At 44.2% G+C, this 14,229-nt stretch overlaps 1 protein-coding gene and 1 long non-coding RNA gene across 3 annotated transcripts; one reads left to right on the forward strand and one right to left on the reverse strand.

The window, feature by feature from the left end:
• The first annotated feature begins 92 nt into the window (after positions 1–92).
• On the forward strand, positions 93–2,870 carry LOC308592559. 2 transcript variants are annotated; one of them, XR_014010549.1, is made up of 2 exons: positions 93–655; positions 1,401–2,870. It is a non-coding gene; the product is annotated as an uncharacterized lncRNA (long non-coding RNA). The 2 variants fall into 2 exon arrangements; XR_014010550.1 differs by having other exon boundaries at positions 93–374.
• PITHD1 (PITH domain containing 1) lies at positions 2,578–13,346 on the reverse strand. The gene is made up of 6 exons (XM_081204113.1): positions 13,048–13,346; positions 10,500–10,543; positions 9,859–9,936; positions 6,206–6,310; positions 4,720–4,828; positions 2,578–3,367 (listed from the first exon to the last, which is right to left on the reverse strand). The coding sequence occupies exons 1-6, from the start codon at positions 13,243–13,245 to the stop codon at positions 3,266–3,268; spliced, it is 636 nt and encodes a 211-aa protein (XP_081060239.1). The 5' UTR covers positions 13,246–13,346; the 3' UTR covers positions 2,578–3,265.
• Positions 13,347–14,229: the final 883 nt, after the last annotated feature.

Below are 14,229 nucleotides of genomic sequence, written 5' to 3' on the forward strand. Positions count from 1 at the left end.
GCTCTATCCCGCTGGAAAGAACTGAGTCCGGAAGAGGAGCCTCGAGGGGCGCGGCCATCTTGGTTGGCTGAAGTAACAACCCGCGGGGTTCTTCGTGCCGGTGTCATAAATTACTGTAAATGGCTCAGAATTTTCATATGGCTTTTTGCTGTTATTACAGTGGTACCTCGGGTTACATACGCTTCAGGTTACAGACTCTGCTAACCCAGAAATAGTACCTCGGGTTAAGAACTTTGCTTCAGGATGAGAACAGAAATCGTGCTCCAGCGGCGCAGCAGCAGCAGGAGGCCCCATTAACTAAAGTGGTGCTTCAGGTTAAGAACAGTTTCAGGTTAAGAACGGACCTCCGGAACGAATTAAGTACTTAACCCGAGGTACCACTGTATTTGAAATAGAAGCTCTTTTTTTTGGTGGGTCTTGGTAATGGGGATTATAGCATTTGATGCCATGGCCAATTCATAATTATTATGGTGAACAGCAGCGTTGGCGTTGCTAATTATTTTTGCGCTCTTGGTATCAGCCGTTAGTCATAATAACGTCACACATACTGTACTTAATGGTAGCACGTGCCTGCTAACTGTATCGAGTTAGCAGGATAAATTTTGCCTGACTTGATTTTGAAAGTCTGACCAGGTGACCATACTGAGCATACCAGGTTAGAGGGCAATCCTTTCCTGTGAATTTAACATCCCACACCTATTTGCAATGGGTATGCCCGTGAAAGATAGATTAGGATCTGCTGGTACAACCGTAGATCGGCAATGACTTCTTCTTTTAATTGGGTTTTATAAACAAGAATGTTATACAAACAAGTATACCGAGTTTTCTCATGTCATTTGTATATCACAAAAATAGCATAATAAATGTGGAAAAATACATACGTGTTTCATTATTAGTGGTCAATTTATAAGTTCTTGGTTCATGAATTGGTTTAAACATTTAGGAAGAAGAGGAGAGGGGATGGGGAATCGGCAAGGACTTCTGACACAATTGTTCAACAGTAACAAGATTACTTATTTTTATCTATGTGCTGAGATGAAAAAGGCTAATTGGTAGTGGGTAGTTTGTCCACCTTTGGTCCCCACCCTGCACTTAGCTCTCATAGCTGCTAGAAGCTGTCAGCATGCAACAGTGGCCGCACCCTGGGAACTGCTTCCACTGGCTGGCTAAACCAGGTGAGGGTAGCCCATGGGTCTCAAACCCTTGTTGAGTTAAGGACTTCCTCTGCATGTGAAGACAGGCTACAGTGGATTGAGCGGATGAAGTCAAAAGTGGGTCCAACGGACAATAGGACAGTTTCTACATGCGCAGGAAAGTGAGGGGTAGATGGGGTTCATTAACCTGGGAAGGTAGCCCATCTAGAAGGAAAACACTGATCCTAAGCCTCCGTTACCTTGCAGTATATCTTCGGGAGAAGAAAAGGCTAAGGAGTAAACCCTACACAAATCCAGAGTGGAGTCCCTAAGGTGGCAGGATAGTGCCTTGTACATTTCCTTCCCTTCCAGCATCTCCTGCAGCCAAGCTGGTGCCAAACGTACTGCTGCTTTCCGTTGGACCACATCAGTGAGACCAAAAGCAAGTTCTTGTTGTCTTGGCATCCCGGGACCTTCATACACACTGTGCAGGCTTGCGTCCCATGGTCTGACTTTACTCTCAGAGGCACATTCCATTGTCTTGAGATGGATGCCAACAAATGGACTTGCTCACAACCACCACTACCAATGAAACAAATACTCCTCTTCCCTCCCTTCATCAAATGTTAAGGTGTAATAGGAAAAGGGCTGACATCTTTAGCCTATAAAGTGGACACTGAATGCACACATATTTTGAAAATGTACAGGAAGCTGGATTGGCTGTTGTTTATACCCAGCGGCAACAAAGGGTTTATTACTTTGGCACATGTAAAGTGACATTTGCCAGGAAACATGCACAGGATTGTGCTCTAGTCCTGCTGTTCAATGGAGAATAATATGTTATAAGGGTTTAAGGCTGAGCCTTAGTTAAGAACTGGCTACTAGCATGTTGGACTAGGACTAAGGAGATCAGGGTTCAAATTCCCAATCATCCATGAAGATCACTGATCTTGAACTACACATTTTCTCTTGGCCTAGCCTACTGGAGAGAGGGAAAACCACATACACCACCTCCAGCTCCTTGAAAGAAAGGTGGAATATAAATGTTGTGATGATAGGGAGGTTTTTAAGCAGAGGTTGGATGGCCATCTGTCATGGATGCTTTAGCTGAGATTCCTGCATTGCAGGGGGGAAAGATTTTTTAAAAATCTACTGTTGTCAACAAAACTCTAATGCTGACAGCGCTCCATAAATCTCACCCTTCTGTACTATTTTATTTCCTCATTGCCCTGCTTGTGAACTTCCAAGAGGCATCTGGTTGGCCACTGTGAGAACCAAAAACTGGACTAGCTAGGCCTTTAATCTGATCCAGTAGGGCTCTTCTTGTGCTCTTTGTACTCCTCCACATTTATTTTGTACCAGTCAATTGTGTCAGGCACTAAGGGCAGATTTCCTGCTTGGAGAGTAAAAAAAAAAAAAAAAAAAAAGATATAAGCAAGGGACATACACGTTCTTTGCCATGTTTATTAGAAAAAATTAAGCCACATTGGTTAGAAAGTTAAGCCCAGGAGAGAGACACCCCTCTTCAGGTTTTAGATGCACAGTTGAAACTGTTGCATTTTGGCAAGCAGCTTACTGGATGATATTCATGGAGAAGCATGCAGTACTTTGGTGCACTCTCTGGAGCACAACCAAATGAATACTGCCATGTACAAGTCACATTAACTTTTGAAATTAGCCAAGAGCTCATCTAGAACACCAATAACTTATCCCCCTGTATAAAGTACATTCAAGAGGCAGAACAGAATCTCAGATGATACAACACTCCCAGACCAAGTCTTCCACCAGCCTCATACCTTTATGTATTGCCAGCAGAAGCAGCAACTGAACAGAAAGATCACTGACTGAAAAAAACAACTTCTGCCCTGACAGATACAACATAGTTGAGACAACCATGTTACAGGCAGGCAAAGGCCAATATTTCCAAAACCTACTCCTTCAATATTTGTAAGATCTCAAGCCATGATTGTCCTTAGCAATGGTATAATTGGTACCTAATTGCCAGCATTTAGTGCCCTGCTTTACCAAAGCAGCCACACCCACAAAAGAATGAACACTACAATGCTCCTTATAGCCTCAAGTGTTTGACAGTCTTCCAAGCCTCCACAGCAGTCTGGTGGTGCACAAACCACTTAGGAAATGAAATGCGTCTCCGGTGTGAACTGATCAATTTTGTGGTCAGCTGGGTTCGCTGCTGCTTCGTAGTTGCAGATGGTCACTTCATGTCGATGAGGCTGTACAGGAAAGACAAAAGACTTGCTAAGATGCAACACAGTAAAGTTGAGAATTGGCGAAAGCCAGAGCAGTCCTTTGATACAATTTCCATTTAGCAGGACCTTCTCTTCCACCATATGTTTTCCCTAGAATACTCACTACGCAAAGATTCCTTGAGTAACCTGTGCATGCTTTGATGAGTTTTAAGATGATGCTAACCTACCCCTTTGGGGATGCAGTGATGACTCTTTTCATGTCTTGTCCCCTCAAAGTCTAGCATGCCTTATCATTCAGGTATGCTGTGTGCAGTGAAAAATGGCAGGATTGTCAAGATAAGTCAGTGGCTGCTTTAACCTGGCAGAGCTCTGCACTAGGGAAAACCAGCAAAATAGCTACAACTGCTTTGTTTACAATCATACCCTAATTTGGAGCAACAGGTGGGATTGAAGACAAGCTGCCCATCTAAGGAATCTCTGCTTTAGATCCTACGACAGATCTTCCACATAACTGAAACACATCCTGCACAGAGAGCCTGGGGCCAGATTTGTAGCAATCAAGTGGCAGGTATATAAAAGTGGCATCTCTGCAAACAGCCACTCATTGAGTCATCTGTGAGACATAAGATGCATCAAGATGTGACAAGGCAGGAAAGCTGCTTCTTTTTTTTAACAGAAGGGTGGCTCCCTTATACAACGTGCTAAAAGTGACAAGTAACCTTCAGGAAGTCAAGCAAGCTCAACGGGATAGCAGCTTTTGTGGACTCATCTGCATGGCTTGGGTATACGTCATACTCCTCATCATTACCACAGCAAATAGCACTAAGAACCATAAGTGGTGGGCACCTACTAGAAGGCAATAGTTGCATTTAAACCTTGTTAATGTTTTACTATGGATGTACCTTAAGCACAGACTTTCATATGCTCTTTTCCACTAGCCACTAACAACAGCAGACAACAGCTAGGAGTCGTTCAAATATACAACATCCAAGGTTGTCACATTGATTTTGCACCCACCCTGGAGCCTCTGCCCAGACAGAATTACATACAGAATTGTATGTAATTTGACTTGTCTCCTGCTATTATAAACTCTCCAGTGATGAAGGACGGTATAGAAATTTTATAAATAAGTAACAGTATCCTTGGTGGCCTTCCTGCTGGCACAAGATCTATCTTTGTTTGCTTCCCTTCCCTTCCCTGCCCCCCACCCCACATCTCTTTTTCCTTTTTTATTGTGTACTGATCTAGAAGCACGTGGGCTAGGGCTGTCTTGTTTTTCTATCTCTATTGATAATTTATACAAATTTAAGAAGCTCTGCATGGCCCTCTTTCCTCATAACTGCACACTTTTTCCATTTGTCATCTTGGCCCCTTACTTCTGTCCATTCTCCCCTCAGGCCTATGTAAAAGATCTTCGTTGTCTCAGCACCAAAGTTCTTGGAGATGTGGATGGACAGATGATAAACATTTGAGAAGCGAGCAATTCTGAAACAAAAAAGAAATTTGGTGTTCTGAATATACAATTCTCATTACACACACGCAAGAGATTGCATTCTGGTCTCTGGAGTAATAATCACATAGGGATAGAAAAACAGTTTTTGGGGGTCACTGTCTCTACCAACTCCAGACTGAGACACAAGCTCAGGGACTGGCAAAGCCTGAAGGGAGAAAGGGATCACCTTAACTTCCTGGATTGCAGCAGCAGTTAGAGCATTTTTGGCTGTTTCAGCCAACCAATCAGGGCACACTTGTCACTGGTGCTATCTTTCTTTTCTGGGAGAGACCTACCAATGCCTGATCCCTTACTGAAATACTCCTCTATCAGATTCTGCCCCTTAAAGCCACTCAATTCACTTCTTGATCGTTGGGATTTTTCAGTGACTACACTACCGATCACATTTAGAGACCGTTGTGCCTATTTATGCGTCATAGTACCCCCCGCCCCATTTAGAGGGCTTCCAACTCTCTGAAATTCCAGTTTTGTCTGTTCAGCAACACAACCAACCTACTATATTCTTCTTCCTGCCTTTCCTCTTTTGGGGCACATGGGGGTTTATGTCACCTTGTGAAGTTAATTCAGAAATTGAATTACTTCAAAACCAGGGCTGCAGCTTTCCACACCCTTAAATTTCCTGTGGTTTTTTGTTCCAGAAAATGATACATATCACCTTTGTTCTGTTGTAATGACAAAACATCACATCAATAATAACTAATTATAATATCACAAAAGGAAATGGGAACAAATGATGACAGTTAATGGGTGTCACACAAACAGGAGGCCAAAGCCCCATGATGGATAGCTTTTGCTACATTTCAAGTCTTCTCCAGTCACAAAAGACTCTCTAATCCTCAATTGCAGAAGAAAGCTCAAGAAGAAGCTAGGTAAGGAAAAAGCTTCTCTACAGTCTAGGTATCAAGTTAACTTCCCTTCTTTGACTTCTTTATTAATTTGCATGTATCCAGCTGTGGTGCTTAGTTCCCACCCAACACATACGCTTCAGGAGCAGCAATTAAGCACCATACCACATTTTTGACAGCAATGGCAAAAATGCTGTTTGTGAGCTATACCAGAAAATAAAATATAATTAAGAATCAGTCTGGAAATAAAACAGTTGCCCTTCTCTTTATGTTCCGTTTCTTACACCAAGCATGTCTGCACAGTAGAAATATTAACCAATTTAACTGCCATGGCTCCTTATGCTCAAGAACACGACAGATTATAGTTCAAAAGAGAAGGTCCTGACATTTGGTACATGGAGAACTATAAGAGAGATGGTGTTGAGGCACAGGTTGAATATTTGTTTCCAGTTTCAAAACAAGGGAGTTCTGCACATCCCCTGTGAGAGCTGAGCAATGACTCACTTTGTAGGATATTCCAGTTCTCCAGTAACGTCACGATTCAGGCTGAACATCTGATCTGGTTCTCTGGCAGTATCACCAAAAGACATGTGAGGAATGTTCTTAAAGCTGAAATAAATACAAGACAACAGCAAAGGTCATCCTGCACAAATTCAAAGTTTGCTTACATATCCCAACCACTGTAGTAATTTGGCTTTGTACTGCGAAACATAGCCCAACTGCTAGGAGCACCACACAAACGGAGAAATCAGAAGACAAAAACAAGTTATTTTTCACATCCTGGTGCCCTCCAACTGTTTGGGACTGCTATGGCCATCATTCCCATGCACTATGGCCAAAGGTCAAGGGGGCAAGATCTGTAACCCACCACCACCAGGAAGGAACCAGGTTGGAGAAGGCTGGCTTAAGACATGGTCTAAGTATGAATTGTGTATTGATTTGTAATGATTTGTTGGGTCTCTGGACGGTAATAAAGATTGATTGATTGACATGCTCTAAGTCTATCTATTGCAAAGGCAGCCCAATATTGTGTTTTGGAGCTGCATATGTTTTTGAGCTACAACTCCCATTAGCCACAACCAGCATGGCCAAAAATCAGGCATGATGGAAACTGTAGTTTGTCAACATCTGGAGGGCACTACAATGGTTACCCTGCTCCATTCCACTGGTCCTCCACTGGTGGGTTGGGATCCACTGCTGGGTCACAGACAGATCTAAGGTAGGTCACAACAGCCGAAATACTACCCTGAAAGTACAGGTAACTTTCATCTTATATCAGGGCTAGGTTCCAGGGGCCCATGCATATACACAAAAATAAATTTAGTCATGAACTCCCAGAGTCAGCCCCCCTGCAAGTTCCAGCGCTACTTGCCCACCTTTGGGAAGGAGGTGGGAGGACTCTAGGACCCTGCCAGAGCCCTCATGCCTCATTCCCAAAGCCCAGTGCCTCACTTATCTGGCTCTGGGAAGGAGGTGAAAGGCCTCTGGGATGCTTCCAGGGCCCTTGCACTGCTTACCCAAAGCATGGTAAGCCCACAATTGCAGCTTTGCACAGGTGGGGGGAATAAATAAATGGAGAGTGGGTTTCCTACGCTCTCCATTTACTTAATTATTTCCCTTACCCACCCACGCAAAGCTATGATAGTGCGAGTTACCTGTATGTAGTAAAAAAAATTAAGAGATACGTCCCCAAATGCATATTGAGTTGAAGGTGAGTCCCAGGTCTGAAATACCGTATTTTTCGCTCTATAACACGCACCTGACCATAACACGCACATCGTTTTTAGAGGAGGAAAACAAGGGAAAAAATATTCTGAATGAAACAGTGGACGTATCATTTTTGTGCTTCATGCTGTGGCCACAGACATGTGATCTGATGGTGAATTTGGGGTGACCCAATGCAAAAATCCTGAGAATCCCTGTGGATCCATGCTTTGTAACCACGTTTTTGCACCATTGCAGCCCCAGGCAACAGTGGGTGCGTGATTTTTTTTGGGGGGGGGGACAGGCTGTAGCCATGGACATGCTATGTGCTCTGATGGTGAATTTTGGCTGACCCAATGCAAAGATCCTGAGGATCCATGTGGATCCATGCTTTGTAACCACGTTTTTGCACCATTGCAGCCCCAGGCAACAATGGGTGTGTGATTTTGGGGGGGCAGGCTGTAGCCATGGACATGCTGTGTGCTCTGATGGTGAATTTGGGGTGACCCAATGCAAAGATCCTGAGGATCCATGCTTTGTAACCACATTTTAAGTGGGGAGGGAAGGAAAAACACAGAAGGCTAAGAATGCAGGAGAGGGCTATAACGTGAGGAAAGGAAGGCAAAAGTTTCCCCCCATCCACCCACCCAAGCCAGCCAGCGTGCGCTCTCTCTCTCTCCCTCTCCCTCCCACCAGCATGACAGAAGAAAGCATTTTAACTGCATTAAGAACTATTTAGCAGCGAAACCTAAGCTTTGCCATCCCTTAAGAGGTACAGACACTGTAATCTTCCAGATCGCATGAATTTACAGGCAAAACACTGTTTAAGGATTTCATCCTTTTAAATGGAAGAAAGCATATTTGAATGCTGTGTGTCTCCAAAAACAAAAAGCAGGAAGTCAAATCAGAATTTTAAGCCGAACCTGTAATCTCTCTTCCCTTCACAAACATTGTTCCCTCCGGAGCAGGGAGAGGATAGAGCGACGCTCTGCTCTCCTCTCTACTTGCCTGGAGGGGAGGGGCTTTCCCTGCTCTTTGTTTGGACGCTCTGCTCTCCTCTCTACTTGCCTGGAGGGGAGGGGCTTTCCCTGCTCTTTGTTCCGTTTGAGCAAACACAGCAACGAAACAGAGCAGGGTGGGCAGTAAGACCCTGAGGCAGAATGAAGGAAAGCAGCTTCCTGTCTCACGGAGCTCCCTTCTCCCTGAAGCGCGGTTTGATTTTTGCCTCATTTTTCGGCTCCAGGGACACACATTCGCTCCATAACACGCACAGACATTTCCCCTTCCTTTTTAGGAGCAAAAATCTGCGTGTTATAGAGCGAAAAATACGGTAGTTGAAGACTACAGTATAGCCCTAATGTACTGCTTAGAAAAGGAAACTGCTCCTCCTATTGAAAAAGAAAGGAACTACAACTCATGGATCTCTGAGTAACTGGGCTGGTAGATCAGTAGTACCAACATTGCTACCTAGGGGAAATATTGATTTAATAAATGTTAGAAATTTATGAATCTTCAGCCACATCCCCAATTCACCAACTTCCTGTTCCTTTGCGACTCTGCCCTCAAACCACCACAGATGACAGAATGGCAAGCTACTTGCGAAGCTCCTGCACCCAACTGCTAAGGGCACCAACCTGCAAATGCCATGACAGCAAAGCCAAATGCCAATTTGCCTAGAGCACACAGCCAAAGCAACAATATCCCACTGCAGCACTAAAGATGGCTCTCATGATTCTACAGTTTCGGTCTTCACAGTTGCACACAGGAGTGTAAAAACGTGTACTCTTCCTGATGAATGTGAGGGATCTATGTATGATTTCTAGGGGTCCCACAGGTCATATCATAGGCTTCTATTTGTATGGCTCTATTTTTATGGGCTCCACCTAAGAACTAGCATCCTGTATTTTGTTCAGAGGGGACAAAAGTGCAAAGAGGGAAACCTTAAGTACACTATGTGCTACCAAGGTGAGGTGGAAGGAAGGCTAGCCAAGTGCCAAGATGGTTAGAAGGAAATGGGACAAAGCAGACACCTGAGGAAAGAAGGAGCTGAAGAATGGGAGGCACTCTCCTACTTTCTCCTACGTAGGACTGGGGCACAGGGACCATTCAGCAGTGGCAGGAAAGCAAGGGAGGAGCATGTGTTAGTATAGAAGCCAGATCTTGACAAATTCTGCCAATTGTAGCTTCTGCTGTCACTGCTACATGATGACCTGGAAGTTATGAGAGTAAAGAAAGAGAGTTCTTCGGGCACAGAATTTGGGCAGGGGCAATTTCAAATTTACTGAACTTAACCGTTTACTGCAAGCTACACAGTGGCCAGGATTGACTAGAATAATAGAAGAACTAAAACAAAAAAAATAAGAATAACCACTCAGTTATTGTCTTGGTAGGATTAGGCATTTGCACAGCACAACAGTTCCCCCACAAAATATTTCCCCTTCAGCCCCACTTACAGTCTCATTTCTGATGGGTGTGTGTCATCATTGTCTCCCATCACAATTATCCCTTTTAGTTTCACATTGCCGGTAAAACTGCAACAAGAGACAGATTGCTGGTTTTCCAAGTACAGTAGATTTAAAGCATTTTTTAACAAAAAGATTCCTAGGTGGTGTACTAAAGTGTAACAAAATCTGTACTCATATGATTAAAATCTTGCAGTAAGAATGTCACACCTTCAACATTGTCCAATGACTCTTCAGAACATTGGAAAGACTGCTGCTGTGGGTTGCCATCTTTACCACCAGTCATACTGCCACCCAGTCTACCCACAGCTCCTTCTGCACCCCCCTCTGAAATGTCTATTATGGCATCAGCTGCTGGAGAGTGCCATAAACACTTCACATATCCCTAACATATCACTCTTTTTGTGGATTTTTAATTGCAACCTGCTTTGAGAGTCAGTCTTTCCTGAAAATCAGGTAGAAACAAAAATAAAATTATAGTAGCCATCTTCCAAAATTACCTCTTACAGCTTGACTGCCAACCAGATGCTCTGCATTTCAAGTTACATTTCAAGAGTGAGGAAAAAACAGCACTGAACATGGAGAGACGTGAATGTCAATAAATCATGCACTCATGCAAAATAGGTACTTACGGAATATTAAACAAAAGCTCTTCATCATCATCGCTTTCTACAAACTAGAAGAAACATAAAACATAAAACAAAAAATTTAATATAAGGAAATTTATATCCAGTGAATAAAAATGTTGTCCTGCATGGCACCTTGAGAACACCAGAGGCTACTTTTAGGTTGTAATTTTTAAAGAACAAGTTCCTAGCCATCACAGCTAAGAAGAAAAGTCTGGATGCATGTAAGCCGGACAGTAGCAACATAAACTGAAAGAAAGCCTTGCAAATAAATGCACATATGTTACATCAACCCGCACATTTCAGCAACCTACACAAAGTTATGCTACTTATTCATTTTCTATTTGAAAAATTGAGGAGGAATCTGCTTCCACTCTGCAAGACCACCCTCTTGGATTTCCTGGAGGCAATAATGATCCACCCCAAGCAGGTGGCTATTTCGAAGCCTGGGGATGAGGCCATCTCTTATGTCTCCCAGAACTAATGCACTGTGACTCACAGACTACACCTGCTGTCAGTCTAACCCTGTTCTCTATGCCCATACCATTCTTGCCCAGATAATTCTATGTGACTTCAAAACCTGAATTTTAAGTGCACAGACAGAAAATATATAATTTGCCTTAATTCATCTCAGTTGCAGAATGCAGTAATTTTCTAGGCACAGAATTCTGGACATCTAGGCAAACACATACAAATCTAAGTCTGTCTTCTTTCAAACCTCTTTGCACTTTAAATCCAATACAGGCAAGTACAACTTAACTACCTATAAAACAGTCCTATAACATAGTGTGCACTGGGAATCTATCAGGAGACATAAGCAATAGTGCCAGATGGCACAGCCACCTCTCTGACCCTTTCCAGTCAATACACAAACTGACTGGACCAGGTGGTGTAACAAGACCTGTCCCTTCACAGTCAATGTATTACGTACATTGACAGACAGTACTGGAAACCAGTAAGTTTTTGCTTCTAAAAGTAGGGCTGTCTTATCTCTCTCTGACCTGAAAAGTACACTGGACATCCTCAACACTTTGTCTCATATGTTCAAGTTCTAATGGGAAAATAGCATCACGCTTCACATTACTGTTCCCATCCTAAATATACTGTATGCCTTCTAAAGTAATTTATATTTATATTGATGGAGTTAACTTTCATAGTAAGCATGCAGACTCCCGTCAATCTTATTTGCCATATTAAATTTGTGAGCCCTCATAAGAAGAGCTGCTGGATCAGGCCAATAACCCATGTAGTCCAGCATCCAGTTCTCACAGAAGAGAACCAGATGCCTGTGGGAAACCCACAAGTAGGACCCGAGAACAAAAGCACTCTCCCTTCCTGCAGTTTCCAGAAACTGGTATACAGAAGCATCACCATGGAGGCAGAGCATAGCCATCATGGTTAGTAGCTATTGATAGCCTTATCTCCATAAATTTGTCCCATCCTCTTTTAAAGCCATCCAAGTTGGTGGCCATCACCACCTCCTGTGGGAGCGAGTCCTGGAGATTAACTATGTGTTGCATGAAAAAGTACTTTATTTGTCCTGAATCTTCCAACATTCAACTTCACTCGGTGTCCATGAGTTCTAATACTTTGAGAGAAGAAAATGGTTTCCCCCCCTATCCACTTCCTGAATGAGATGCATAATTTTATAAATTTCTATCATGTCACCTCATACTCGCCTGTTCTCTAAACTACAAAGCCCTGAGTGCTGCAACTTTTTCCCATATGTTTTCCGGGTAAAACTCTAGTTTTTGTTTTCTAAGCATGCCGGTTTTCAATTTATACTGTTAAGAAGCCACCTTCAGATAGCTTACCTAAGAGGCAGCTTACAAATATCTTAAATAGATAAGCCTTGTTTCTACGGCAACAGAATAAACACCGTTACCTCTCTGGAAAATGCTTAGGATTTTTTAAAAGTTTCCACTTCATAACTGAGTTATAATTTGTATGTGGAAAAATACCTTTCTGCGCAGTTACCACATGCATCCAATAACATTGAATGGGCGGGTGAGTGCCTGGGCGTTTGACACACACCCTTGACCCTCCCTCTGCCCCTCCCCGTAACCAGCACCTTCGCTGGGTCGATATCTACGCCAGGTATGAGGAGCCCTGTGGCCCTCCAGATGTTGCTGGACTCCAACTCTCATCAGACTCAGCCAGATGGCCAATGATAGGGATGCATGGGTACAGCCAGAGGGAGGAGCAGGTGTCCCCCATCAAGTAAATAAAAAAAAAATTAACTAACTGAACAATTGCGTCTAAGACAACTCGATTCTGACCCCCTAACCTAAAGCCTGCCCCTCCCCCAAAAATAAATCCTGGATGCTCCCATGCATGGATGTCAGGAGTTGTACTTCAGCAACACCGGGGTCTAGTGTTGCAACCTGTGCTGGTGCATTGCACCAACGCCCTCCAGGTGTTGTCGAGCTGCAACTCCCTGGCACAGCCCATGGCGAGGCCTGGTAGGAATTGCAGCTCAGCAGCACCGAAACGTCCACAAGCTCCTCCTCCCCACAACACCTCCGCGAGGCGAGACAAAAAAAGGAGGGCAGACCTTCTGGCGGTCCCCGCGGTCTTCCCAGGCGCGGAAGACAAGAGCCCCGCTGCCTTCCCTCCGCTCGTTCAGGCACTCCAGGCGCTCGCGGTCGATGCGCAGGTAAAGGCCCCAGGCCTGGCCGCGCCGCTCGGGAGGCTCTTCGTGGTCGTCGCTATGGCAACAGCTGCCCCCGCCGTGACTGTGCCCGTGAGACATGGCCGAGCGCGTGGCGACGCCCCCGCACGCCCCGTTCCCCGCAGCGATAGCAGCAAACACGCAGCCACACGCACTGAGCAGAGGGAAAGAACCCGGATGTCAACAATGGCAGAGCATGCGCACTGCCGCCTTCAAAGGCATCTCCCGGCCCTGTGAGATGAGGCCGGCCTCCCTTGGTTCCTCCCGCATCTCTTGAAACACGGTGCCCGTTTTGTAATAGAGCTAGAAAAAGTATAGAGTGTCCCCGCACAAACTGAACTAATCTAGTCCAACCCCTTGCAATGGAGAAATATGATGGTAGCCCGTGTGGGGATCGAACCTGCGACCTTGGCATGATCAGCACCACGCCCTAACCACCAGAGCATTTATCATTAATGTTATTGTTATTAGTTACGCACTCTTCATCCCAAGGTCCCAGGGCAAGTTACAACATTAAAACACAATATAAAAAAACAGTTCAAAACAACTTACAACCCCAACAGCAATATGAGTCTTAAACGTACAAATATCAAGTGTCAGTAAGCAACTGAGGTGTAAGTGACATTCATGTGCCATTACTTGGTCATAGACAGTGTCTCCTGAAACTAAGTCACACTCTATACCAGAGCTTTCCAAACTTTTCATGTTGGTGACACTTTTTAGACATCCATCATTTCACAACACAGCAATTCAGTTTTACTAGCAAACCAGAGGTTAAATTAATCCCTTTCCAGCTCTGGGAGGAGTGCAGAGAGTGTTCGTACGACACACTAATGTGGACACCGTTTGGAAAGCTCTGCTTTACATGTAGACACAATAGAATTGCCACATGCCACAACCAAGACACATATGCAGGTTGTGATCTTGAACTCACAGAATCCTTGAATTATTTCATTTATTCTTAGTAGTCCACCCGCCATACTTTCATGGCATTTACAATGGCCCTGTGGACACGTTTGGAAATTATTGCCTTGTGGCAAGCATGGGTGATCTGTGGCCTTCCAC

The sequence above is a fragment of the Podarcis bocagei genome (genome assembly GCF_964188305.1).
Source record: "Podarcis bocagei genome assembly, chromosome: 7".
NCBI classification, from domain to species: Eukaryota; Metazoa; Chordata; class Lepidosauria; order Squamata; family Lacertidae; genus Podarcis; species Podarcis bocagei.